Genomic DNA, 12,992 nt, shown 5'->3' with positions numbered 1-12,992 from the left:
GCATTTTCAAAAAATCTACAATTTTCGTCTCCCCCCCCCCTCCCCCTACCAACAAAATTTCTTGCTACTCCACAGCCTCGGAGAAATCTTGAAAGTTTGAATGAGTTCTATACATTTATTTTATAAGAAATGTAAAACAAAATAATAATGACTTTTTAATGTAAGAAAGCAGAGTTTTAAGCGAAATCACTGAACAAACCATCTAAACGTAAAGACTCAAAAGTTACATTTTCAAACGGATTGGGCCGTATGCAAAAGTGGCCACACTGCTACTAAAGCCACGCGTGACGCGATACGAAAAGCTCTCTCTTGCTCTCTTTCGTCAGAAATCAGCTGAACGAAGCATTTTCCTCAAGTTTGTATAAATACAGATACGGTTTGTTTGATTTGGTGCCTGGTGGAGTAAAATAGAATGAGTAGAATTGATGATACGGTTTGAGATTAGTGCATGGCATCGTATATGCAGCTATCGAGATTTTTTTTGTTTATTTCAACGCTGTGGATTCGTTATGTTCCAGTCCAATCGGTAGTTTATTTTGGTTATTTTGTTAACGTCGTGTACAGGCCCTTTTTTCAGTCGCAGTGACCTGGTTTCGTTCATTGTTAAAAGCTAGTTGAATTTACGTTAGGTGTTTGTTTATGCAGAAAAAACTTGTTGATTGCATCACATTACTATGGGCAATTTGTTCAATAAACCCAAAAAGGTATTCGTCAATGTAGTTTTCCAGTAAAATTGGCGCAATAAAATAATGATTTTCTTTGGATAGGAACCAGCACCTTCAAAATTTGGCGGCAATGTTTCCGGTAAGTTCTTGTTTATTCCATGGCAGTAACATTTTTTTTGAATAAGCTTAGTGTCCTGGTAGATATTAAAATGGGTGTATACACTACCGCTATTGTTGGGATGTAATCATTACTCGATGTTTATTTTTTCTGAATCGCTAGCTGAATAAATCATTTTATGGGTGACTTATGGCCTATTTTATAACAAGCAAAATTCGGGGGGAAAGCTTTAAAGTAGTTTAAACTGGAAAAATAAGTTGTTCCCACTTACCTTTCTAACAATGGCATTACTCATGAGAAAGTAACGTTAAGGGTGAAGGTAGTGTGATGCGGCTTTGCCGCATAGTCGAGTCCAAGGATTCGAAGCGGCGCAAAGCCACTGAGAAGCCAACGGACGAGGTGGTTTTGATCTTGCTATCGAAGGGTGCAATCAAACCTGTAATCCACTCGTTTGCCCGGTATACTCAAACATAGGGGCTATCCGTAGTTTAAGTCCGACTGAGCGGTAGCGAAGTCGGACAGCATGACAAAAAGCGATGTGGCGTAGCCACATTAGGCATTAACAATGTTTTATTTAGTAACAATAGGATAGTATTTATTTACAAAAATAAAATGTTGTTAGGGCCGAATGTGGCTACGCCACATCGCTTCAATCAAGTGCTGTCCGACTTCGCTGCCGCTCAGTCGAACTTAAACTAGGGATAGCCCCTATTACAGGTTTGATTGCACCCTTCGATAACAAGATCAAAACCACCTCGTCCGTCGGTTTCTCAGCGTCTTTGCGCCGCTTCGAATCCTTGGACTCGACTATGCGGCAAAGCCGCATCACATTACCTTCACCCTTAATGTCACTTTCTCATGAGCAATGCCATTGTTAGTAAGGTAAGTGGGAACAACTTATTTTTCCAGTTTAAACTACTTTAAAGCTTTCCCCCCGAATTTTTTTCATTGCTTGTTATAAAATAGGCTATTTAGAACCATTCCCAAAAGAAAAAGAACCCTCTTTTCGAAAAAGCCGCGATTCGGAACAATTACCCGCAAAATAATATTGTCTATATGTGGGCGAGGGGAGGGGAACGATGATATCGTAACTCCTTCAAATTCAAAATCAGAATGCGTCAGAAGATCCGAACCTTTGGTCACAAACTTCCGAAACCGGTAATATCATAATGTCCGTAATCTTATGAGTTGTCGGCAGTTAAATCGGGTTTTATGGGAAAAAATTTGTGGAAAAAAACTCCATGGGTGGAAATTGGGTTCTTTACAAGTTTGTGATATTTAAATAATTATATTTCAAAATTTTGTTTATTAATGCATGAGCATTTTTGTCATAAACTTTCGCTTGAAACTGAATAGTCTGTTGTATCGTCCTCGTCTAAATAATTTGTTTGATCACACATTTCTTCACAATTTTTTTAGTTAAATGAGAAACATCAGTTTTCCAGCAATTTGCGTAATCACCCAATTGTGTCTTTTATTTTGAATCAGAACGTACCTGAAAATCGCTTTTTGCTGGAGCAGTTGTGGCTGAAAGAATTTGGGTTGCAATTTATGTGAGTTTTACTTTCTGCATGTTATTCGTTTTACAAGTTGTTCCACTTTTCACAAAATTAGCCATGATAATTTTTGTTACAAATTACAAAAGTGGATTAACGAATGAAATGTCGCATTTTTTACATTGTCACTCAGTTTCTAAGTAACCAATTTCGATAAAATAAAAAACAATAAACCCATGTTTTGGCCGGACAAAAGTTATTTGAGGAAAAATCCCAGAAATACGGAATTTTTCTCAGCGTGACATCACTGCTTGCATGATTTGACTCTCAATAGCTAATAGTTAATTTCATTTTCCCAATGTACTAGAACAAACCTAACAATTCTTGCATCTGAGCACCATCAGTAAATATTAGGCCTGCATAGGCCACAACAAATAATGGTGGTATCAGGCTATATAAATGTGTCGGTAAATCATTCTCGTACTGTTCTTCATCTCCCATACTCAATACAATCACAATCTATTTCTTGTTGTATCTCGTGTCTCCGCCTTAAAAACGGGTTCATGCGCACAAACAGGGAAACGTAATTTCAACATAAAATAACCCAAAAATAAAACTCCGCCCTCTGGTAGCAATCATAAATGACGTAGCAAACAGAAATTATTATTCTGCCGCAGATAACTTTTATTAGAAGGAGAATTGTTCAAATTTAGGGAAAAAAGTGATAATATATTGTAGCCTCAGCGACGCAACAGTATCATTCCTTCTTAATAGTACACTTATCTCAATTTATCCCCCACTTTAGTCTGATTGGTATCAGCTATAAAGAGAAACTTGTTGAGCATTTTTATGTTGTATGTAACACTCTCATTAGCCAAAGCCTAAATGTTCAGGTGGAAAAAAAAAATGTTTTCTGTTGGCGATATGTAGTTAATTTTTGTAGCAATAGTGTGGGGTTCGAAGTAGTAATGTATATAGGTACGTATGGTGGAGTTTTTGCCTTTCCCGCTTTTTATTTTTGCTATCTTTTATACTGCTGTACTAGGTATGACTGTTTTATCGATATGGGGAAAACCACTCAGCGTGTACTAATGTTTTGAGCTAAGTAAAGAACGTCATCAATAAAAGCAAAATCGCATGATATCAGAAATCAGAATATATTGGCTTCAATAGCGCGTTCCCCGTATGTAGATGAGAATGATGGACACATTAAGGATATACTCAAATATAACATAGAAGAAGCATGTTTTGCCAACATATAAACCTCGTATGTTGTAGTGGGTGGATAGAGAACAGTGAGTCTAGTTATGTAAGGTATGAAACTAGGCTTGGTGGAATTATCCAAGTCAGTCTTGGATATTACATACAATTGGAGTTCTCACGCCGCCACCCGCGTTACGGCTTGGTAAGGCCAAACTGGTGTCGAAGGGGGTCAATTAAGGGTGTCTGACGTATTCTTGGTGGTCCCATCATTAGCGTTTCTGCGCTATAATCGACAGACAGCCTTAATTGATTATAGGCTTAGGGACTATATTTAATGTGGTAAATAATGTCTTTTGCGATTCAGATAGTTGATATTCGAGCCAGTAGAAGACCATGTGCGGTGCTGACCGCCAGATCGGATGGGTTTAAGTAGTACTTTAATGTGTTACTGATCGCTTATTGGGGTAGAAGAAGGAAGCAAACCTAGCATAGGAAGGTGGCGGAAAGCGTGAGGGTGGACAAGAAACTTTTCTTCACTTCTCATCTGATTGTTGCGAAATTTTGAAATTACTGATAAAATTGTCAGTACAATTGAAATTGCGATGTTTGTAGTTATCAAATAAAGAGGTGTGGTTAAATCAAATTTTGCTGTTGAATATGAGCGTAAAAATTTATTTCACCTCAGACATTTTGGATAAGGTGAACTTAGAAACTTATGTTTAGTTTTGTTGTAATTACTTCGCAGAGAATTAAAACCCTCGGCATGATACTGTACCTTGGTGTGGTCCGGGGGCTTTTCCACCAAAGCAGTATTACAGTGATTATATCACATAAACTTGGGATACGATTATTTTCTTTTTAGTTAAGCTACATTGTGATCAATTTTAGTACTTAACTTGGCGACCTTTATTATCCACTGCCATGGTCAAATAATATACAATGTGGGTTTAGGGCCCAATTCTCTCTGCAGGCACCTCATTCCAAACGTACAAGCGTGGCCTACGCGATAACACGGACCTGGTCACAAATACGAACGCCCGCGATCTCGCCAATATTCAAACACCCCGATTGATTAGGTGAACGTTGGAACCTAAGAACCTAAGCTCGCGCAGTCATGAGTCGGTCACGTCCGGAGGTCTCCGCCCTTGATCATAGCAGCCCGGATTCATGCCTTTAGTTGGACCAATAGAAATAAAAACTAGACAAGACGTCCATGTGCGATCGTTGAAGAATACGCGAACATGCGAATGGCCACACGCTTATAGAAATGATGTGTCCACGCGAAGTTACATACTGGCACACGCGACAGGAACGTCCACATACAGGCGCTCGGGTCCTTCTCGATCATCCCCGCACGACTACACCCACGATCTCGTAAAACACCCTGGTGACTGAGTGAATGGTTTAGCACTTGTAAATTAACAATCCCGGTCTCGAGAGTGAACCTCCAAATGCCCGTGTTCGCGCGAAATTACATAAAAATCGAATGCAAAGTCACATACACGCGACAAAAAAAATATCAAAATGCTTGAGCCCTTCGCGACCATCCACGCAACCTATACTCGCGCTCTTCCAGACATTATAACATCCCGGTGATAATATGAACGTCTCGGCAATTGTAATCGCTCAAACGCAGTCTCAAGCGTGAACCTACAGTCCCCCGCACTCGCGCATTCATGAATCGTTCGCGTCCGGAAGTCTCTATCCCCGATTCCAGAAGTCTAGGTCCATGCCTTAATTAAATCAATTAGCTCTACAGTTCCAGTAGGACAACTCTCGAAAAAAATCGGCATATTATTAATACTCAATAACAACACTAACTCATCTCTTTATTTTTTTTTTTATTTTCGGTCTCATGCGTTATTTTCTTGTGATGACCTTTTTGAGCTCATACATCCAAGAAGAGCAACATTGCTGCCAACAATTATTCTTCTCTGCCATCGGACGTCGCCAGGTTTTAGAACAATGGATATGTATTCTCATACTCGATGGTATCAGATAAGTAGGAACGATCAACAAACTGCAAGTAGTATATTACACATTTCTTGTTTTGAAGTATAAAATATTCGTATTAAAATATTATTTACAGGCTCCACACATCTCAACACACACAAATACACAAATGCTTGACAGGTGACTGGGCCAAGTGCATTCACTCGTAGGATCTATCATTTCGATGATCGCCTCGATTCTACGAAACCAGTGCACAAGTAAACTGACATAAGCTAGTCTCATCTGGTGAATGCATGTAACCTGGAAACCCCAGACACGACAGGACGAGACGGACAGACTGGACTCGACGGGGCCTAGTTCAGAGTTTTTGAGCATTGTTCAATGCACGGTTATTGACCTAAAAAAAGAAACATTCGGCATGTTATTTTTCCTTTTATTACTGTATCTTGAGTTGGGTTCATACTGATATTCACTAGCACAGTCAATAGCATATTCTCCCATATACATTCACATCCAAAACGTACAAACGCCCCTAACTTTCGCGATAACACAAACCTGGTCAAAAACGCGAACTTACATTACAATTTCAATCATCCACACACACCTACGCTCGCAATTTCGCCAACACCCCTTTACTTAAGTGAACTTTTCAGCACCTATAACTTTACAACCGCGGTCTCAAGCATTAACCCACCACTCGCGCGATCATAGACCGGCTACGTTCGGAATTCTCTACTCTCGATCAGCCTAGACTCATGCCTTCAGTTGGACCGATCGGGAATGATGCTCATATTCACTAGACAACACGTTTCTCTACCATACACTGAAAATTAATTATTAGATTCACGGTCCGCGCGCGATCGTTCGAGAATATACGTGAATGTGCGAATGGCAACACGGATCTAAACCGGATCCGTGCACGCAAAGTTGGAGACACGCTGGCATTCATATGCTCGAGCCTTTAGCGATCACACTATTACACAATTAGTAAACGCCCACGCTAACCCAGACAGATATGCACTCCTGGACTCGAACGCTAAAAACCACACCTTCCACGCATACACCACCCAGGACTGAACATTAGATTCATACATACAAAGCAGCAAGTAATAATTACAGGTATTCGTCTGGCAACCGGGGGAAGTACATCTCAAACGCAGAACTTATCATTTCAATGATGGCCTTGGATCTGCGTTGCCTGTGTTCAAGGCACCATAGCTTTGTCCGTCAGGTCAAGGATGTATGAAACCCGCTAGCCACCACCCTCGGCCCTAGCTGCCCATAAAGGGATAAAAATAAAAAAAAAAAAATAAATTCGCAGAGAATTACAACGATCTAACAAGTTTTCTCTACCTTTCATGCATGAAAATTTGCGTTTACTGACTAGTTCTAGTTAAATTTCACGATTCACTCTAAGGAAGAATGTGGTTTAATTCTTTCAAATTATTAATCAAACCAATCATGAACTTCACCATTTGCCAAAGGAATTTCCATTTTTACATTGAATTGTGATATTTTTGTTTTATTCTTGGACTTTGTTTATAAGAAAACATCCAGCGGGTTACTTTTTTTTTCTTTTTTTTTCGACTGCGGAAACATCATATTCGCAAAAGTCTGTTAATTTTTTTTCGATAGCTACCCAACGAACATGGCTGATGTTAATCTTTTAATTTCCATTACATAAACTGGGCGGTGATTAGTTATTTCTACCAGCTTCCCTTTAAAGGGTGCTTCATCAACAGTGCTGTCTTTGGATATGCAAATATTTTCTTTTCCTTTATGTTGAAAGTAGACCTTCATTTTATTATTTTCAAAATCGTACATGTTTTGTCATATGCAATTCAGAATGTTCGTTGATTTGATGGCGTTGTGGGAGAGCACGTGTCCACCGGCTGGTGCCAATCGGGCTCACATTTCTTCGGCTGAGAAAACTGGTTTCCTTGTTTGTTTGACCAACTGGGAAGCTAATCCACGGGGCATTTGGTGTGGCAAATACGCATAGTCTGATTGGAGTGAGAACGGCTGAATCATGTATGAGGATTGAGAGTTGAGAGAAGGATCGAAAGCTAGTTGCCAATTTGCGGCAGTCATACCTGCACGAAAAACAAACGTTTTATTGTCCTATTGGTTTGATTTAGTTCATTACATCATGTTCATTGGATCAGTTGTTTTCATACTATAGAGTAACTTCATATACTTTACACTCTATTTCCATTGTCATGTTAACCATATGTCATCAGCTTGATTATTGTCGTAAAATTGATAACAGAATCAAGAGTCCTTTCTTTTTCAAGCGACTTTTGTTAATAATGCATTGTTGTTTTAAATTAGTGGATTCAAACCTCTTTTCGTTCTTGTTTTCACCGATTTTGTACTAGTGATTAACATGAAAACACGCGCGCCTGTCATCGGTTGTATGTTCGACATAAAAAGTCGGCCGTTTCGGGTACTCGAGTAGTGCTTATTTTAAACTGCGCAAAAGGCATTTCAGTTAGCATAACAAGGCGCGCGAATAATGACATTATAGGGCATCTTATTCAATCTTTTGTGGAGAAAGAATCCAATCTCGATACAATAAATCGTTTTTCATTACATTAAATTGTTCTTAAAATACGCAATACAGAAACAACACTTCCGGCTGTCGGTTATTCAAAGCTGAAGTTGTATTTTTTTATCCGAGAATTGCCAAAGTAAATAAACAAGCGATAAATCTGGCATAAATTCCCGGCAGCCGGCTGCCCAGAGCAATAAACACATGATAATATAGCTGAGCCTTGCATTGATCGTATCACTTATCAAGGTGAATCCAGATTTATGAAACGCTTTACCCCATCCTACTAACAAAAACTCCTTCCTGTGGCAAACGTGAAGATGCAGAGGTATACGCGGTCTCCATAACAATGTTTGTTACACTAACATTCCTTTCCTTCCCCGGTGACTGTAAGGACGTGGCCGGCCCCGTTATTGGCATTTCAAAGTATGGAACACTCGAAACGTGCACATTGAGAATGGATGGCTAGTCCCAGGCCCCATTTATTGATTCGCTGTGCAATTTCGCTTGTTCTGGTCAATTACGGAGTAGCAGCTGCGAATTGTACGTTAATCATGCTCATGCTCAGATAGTTGATATTCGAGCCAGTTCAACTCCTTGAGCGTCTGACATACCGAGTTCCGACGGAAATTGAGGATTCGATAAAAGAGATCTCTTATATGAGACGGTCGACCGATGGCGTCGAAATGCCGGAAGAGATGAAAAGCGACAAGCGTGTTTAAATAGATGGGATGAGACACTTACTATTATTGAAATGAAATCTGTAAGTAAGACTAACAAAATTATTGATTTCAGAAACTGTACGAGATGGTGCTGGGCCTGTGGCCTTCGACTGGCATGGCCTTTTCTCATTGGTTCGGAGGTCTTCTTGGCTGGTTGGTAGATATGTGCTCCTACCTGCAAGTTGATCAATTCGCTTGGGTGGGGGACATGTCGATCCTACTAGTTGTCGACTCTTTTGACCGTGGGTATGAGGCTAGTTCAGGAAAGGAGTTCAGGTAACGGCACCTAAGAGATAGTTAATTAGCCAGGATTTGTTCTTATGATTATTTAACTCAACCAAGCACACTGGCTCTCAGAAATGAAAAGTAACCCTTTTGGGTCGATGTGGTCTATTCGAGTCGAACCAGGCGTACATTCGGTTCGAGCAAACTTTATGGGGAATAGTGGTTAAATATTTTTTATGTCCTTTATGGGCAGAGATTCTTTTTTTGAAACCCTAAAATGCCTTCACTCGTCTAGCTACTCAGGATAATAATAATAGAAAAAAATTGAGGGTTTGCCAGGTCCATAATGTAACGAATACGTATATTGACTAGAAGAGGGATAATCGAATTCTGTTATAAGATAGAGATAAAACAGCACAGTTGTAGGAAAAGTATTCGCGAGTAAGGAATAATACTGCTAGTATGTTTACCGTTTCAATTAATAGTCGATTGATCCGCTTCGGACCTAGGAGACAAAAAGGAGATTAGGAAGAGACAGAAGCGTATTCAATGCGAATTTTGCCAATATGACGTTGACCCCAAGGCGATGGTAGGATGATTTTCCATAGGAGGACAGACTAGATGACACGACGGTACACGCTCTGAACTTGTGCCAAATAGTGTGTATGTATGAATATAAGCCCGTATGTGTGCCTGTATGCATGAATGTGTATAGGAGCAATGTATCCCTGAGCAACATGGAAGGACAGCCTCTGAGCCGCCAAAATGCTCATGGGAAGCCGGTTGCGCGGTCATAGATATGACCATAAAGCACTACACACATTGTCAAGTGCAACGGGGAGACGGTAGATGTACATGGTGTCAGGCCATTTGGCATAAGCCCGTTTGGCATACAGTCATTTGGCATAAAGTCAACTGGCATAATGTCCATTTGGCATAACGGGCGTTTGACATAGTAGTCATTTGGCCTAAGGGTCATTTGGCATAAGAATGGGTAGAAAGCGATGTGGCGTAGCCACATTAGGCGACGGCAAGTCTTTTTTTAATTTATTTATAGTGGCAGCGAAGTCGGACGGCACGGATTGAAAGCGGTGTGGCGTAGCTACATTAGGCGGCGGCAAGTATTTTATTAATTATTTTTCGTAATGTCGAATTCAGAAGAAGATTTTCTTGGTTTTAACGAAATTGTAGTTCATCTAGAAGTTCTAAAAACATCGCGGAACAAGGGCCTGTTGTGTTATAAAGGATATTTGTTTTCTATGAATAGAAAACCGGTATGTTTTTTATATGCAGAACATCATCCAAAATGGAGTTTGCTATATTAGATAACATGCAAACGATAGCAGTAAACTTCGCGGTGGTTGCCTAATATATTATTTGTTTTTCGGGTTGAAGCTACCTATTACTGGGAGTGTAACGACAGAAGCCATTGCAAGAAAAATTCCGGGAAAAAGTGCCCAGCTCGAATGGTGACTAATAAAGTTGGTGACCAGCACACGGTTATTTCGTGTAATGAACATAACCACGAGAGTGATCCCATTCATGTCGCGGAAACGAAGCTGCGCAATGTTTTAAAGCGGAATGCGACAGAAGACCAGAGTAAATCAGCAAAGGTTTTACGGTCTGCTTCGTTACAATTTCCGTACAGTCTGCAACAGCGTATCTCAACAAATGCCCAATGTAGAACGCGCTCGTTCTACGGTTCAGAATTTCACGAATGAGCATGATTCGTTAGAAACAATCGTTATTCCTGACCAATTGATGCGTACTGTGTCTGGAGACAGATTTCTTTTGGCAGATGTTGCCTTGGACAGCGAAAGGGCGTTAATGTTTAGAATACATAATGGTTTGCAAAGACTGTCGACCTCCAAATATTGGGTAATGGACGGGACCTTTGATAGCGTCCCTGGTCTCTGTCGTCAAATGTTTTCCATCCATGGTTCATCTGCCCCGTCTCACGAACATATTTTCCCATTTGTTTACATATTGATGTCATCAAAAAGTGAGAATTTGTACTAAACTGTTTTAGCCAGGCTCATTGAGGAAGCTGAAATAATGAATATTGATTTAGCACCAACTGTGATATTGACTGATTTCGAGAAGGCTATCATTAACGCCTGCAAATCTGAATTTCCGGACGCAAACCAATCTGCTTGCTTTTTTCACTTCAGTAAAAACTTGTGGAAATATGTGCAACAACACGATCTAAGACGATCGTTTAATAACAATTCGAAGTTGTACGATTTTTAAAAAAACGCAAGCTCTTGCATTTCTACCAGCGGAAAAACTAAGAGCCGCATTCCAACAACTGCAAACGACAATTCCTGAGCCGCTGCTCCGATTTATGGAGTGTGTTGAAAACACATACGTCATGGGTCGAGCACGGCGAATGGTTAAAGACGGGCGAGTGTCGCGTACTGAGCCGCTTTATGCTCCAGAAACCTGGTCGATTTTCGAGAATATACTGAAAGCTATCCCTCGAACAACCAACCAAATCGAGGGTTGGCACAGTAGATGGAACGGTATAGTAGGACGACACGTCGGACTATTCAAAATAATTGAAGAAATGCGAACCGAGGACAACTACACGAAAGGGCAAGTGTTGGCGTATCAGTCGTGTACTACAAGCAAGAAGCGGAGGACTGCATGCCACGAAAACGACGCCAATATTTTAAAAATAGCGCAGAATATGCAGAGCTACACTACCGAAGATTATTTGCAAGCGATCACCGCATTAGTGGGTTCAAATGCCAACTAGTATACTTGTTTTTGTTAGTAGTTATAAATATTGTATACGCCGTTGTAAATTTTTTGTATTTTTTGTTATACATTATTGTTTAATATAAATAATCGCAACATGATTTTTTTTTTTGATTTTGTAAAACATATTCCGTCTAAAGTATTCATTTCAGTGCAGTTATTATGCCAAATGGCCATTATGCCAAACGACCGTTATGCCAAATGACTTTTATGCCTAATGACCTTATGCCAAATGACTTAAAGCGAAATGGGGTACAATCGATGTACAGTTAATGCACATGCGTTGCAGAAATAGGTTATTGAGACGATTCTGTTACGTTCGCCCGAATGACATTTGCCCGAAAGCCATTCGAAGGACATTTGCCCGAATGCCACATAAACCGGAATGTCATTCGCCCGAATTCCATATACCCGAAAAACATCGAAATGTCAATCGAAAAAATTTGATTTATTAAGATGAAATACAAATTTTATTACATTTGATGCTATGAAGAAATTAACACTAAAGCTATACCAGTCAAATAGTTAATCCAATCACCTGGTTTGTATGATTTAACTAGGTTTTCCAGTTTTAGGTCCTTTCGTGAGTTCATTTTAGACTTTTTAGCTGCTGGTACCGCTTGTACTGTACGTAAAACATACGTACTAGGGTTTTTCTCTTCAAGCTGCAACTGCTTCAACACACCATAGAATTTCCACGGCTTAACAAACCGTTCCATTTATTGTGCTAGTCTTCCACATTATTGGTGGTTCTAGGAATCTTTTTCGATACATTTTTGAAAACTGACCACGAAGCGAGGGCCAAAGAACGGTTATCGAGAAACTTTTTGATTAGTTTCCTTCCTACCGAAAATACAATTTTTACTAACGTAATCCAAAAAATCGTCGAGAGCCTTTGGACAACTTTTCCTCAATTCTTCGAGTGCCATTGGAATACCTTGATACGGCAAGAAAGCCAAGGCAACGACTTGTTTGTAAATTAGTTGTATTCGGTGATCTTCCGAATATTTTGTCTGATGACCAAGTTGTTTTATTTTATTTGTGAAGGGCAGAACCGGGAAAAACTCTTCTAGCAACGTTTATCACAGCTGTCTCGAAATCCAATATTACGTAGAGAGCTATTTGGTATATAGATTCAAGAAATTGCTCTTGTTTTGAAAGAAGGAATCAACCCTTATGTTTGAGTATACCGGGCAGACGAGTTGATCAACAGTTTCTTTGCAAACTTATTTGGCATGCAAATCCAACGATTTGTTCATGTTTGAAAGAAGCAATCAACCCCTAATTGTGGGAAAAGAG

The 12,992-nt window shown here is 39.8% G+C and overlaps 1 protein-coding gene across 2 annotated transcripts in view; it reads left to right on the top strand.

The window, feature by feature from the left end:
• Window positions 1–303: 303 nt before the first annotated feature.
• LOC131690372 (putative helicase MOV-10) overlaps window positions 304–12,992 on the top strand; it is a 35,971-nt gene continuing 23,282 nt past the window's right edge. The window contains exons 1-3 of one of the 2 annotated variants that reach the window (XM_058976087.1): window positions 304–526; window positions 646–704; window positions 768–804. In XM_058976087.1, coding sequence (XP_058832070.1) covers window positions 675–704; window positions 768–804 — 67 coding nt within the window. In that variant the 5' untranslated portion in view covers window positions 304–526; window positions 646–674. Of the gene's footprint in view, window positions 527–577; window positions 705–767; window positions 805–12,992 lie in introns of both variants that reach the window. The other variant, XM_058976086.1, reaches the window with a different exon arrangement.

The sequence above is a fragment of the Topomyia yanbarensis genome, chromosome 3 (assembly GCF_030247195.1).
Source record: "Topomyia yanbarensis strain Yona2022 chromosome 3, ASM3024719v1, whole genome shotgun sequence".
NCBI lineage: Eukaryota > Metazoa > Arthropoda > Insecta > Diptera > Culicidae > Topomyia > Topomyia yanbarensis.
The sequence above is the reverse complement of the archived record's forward strand: the minus strand, read 5'-3'. Positions and strand labels throughout refer to the sequence as shown.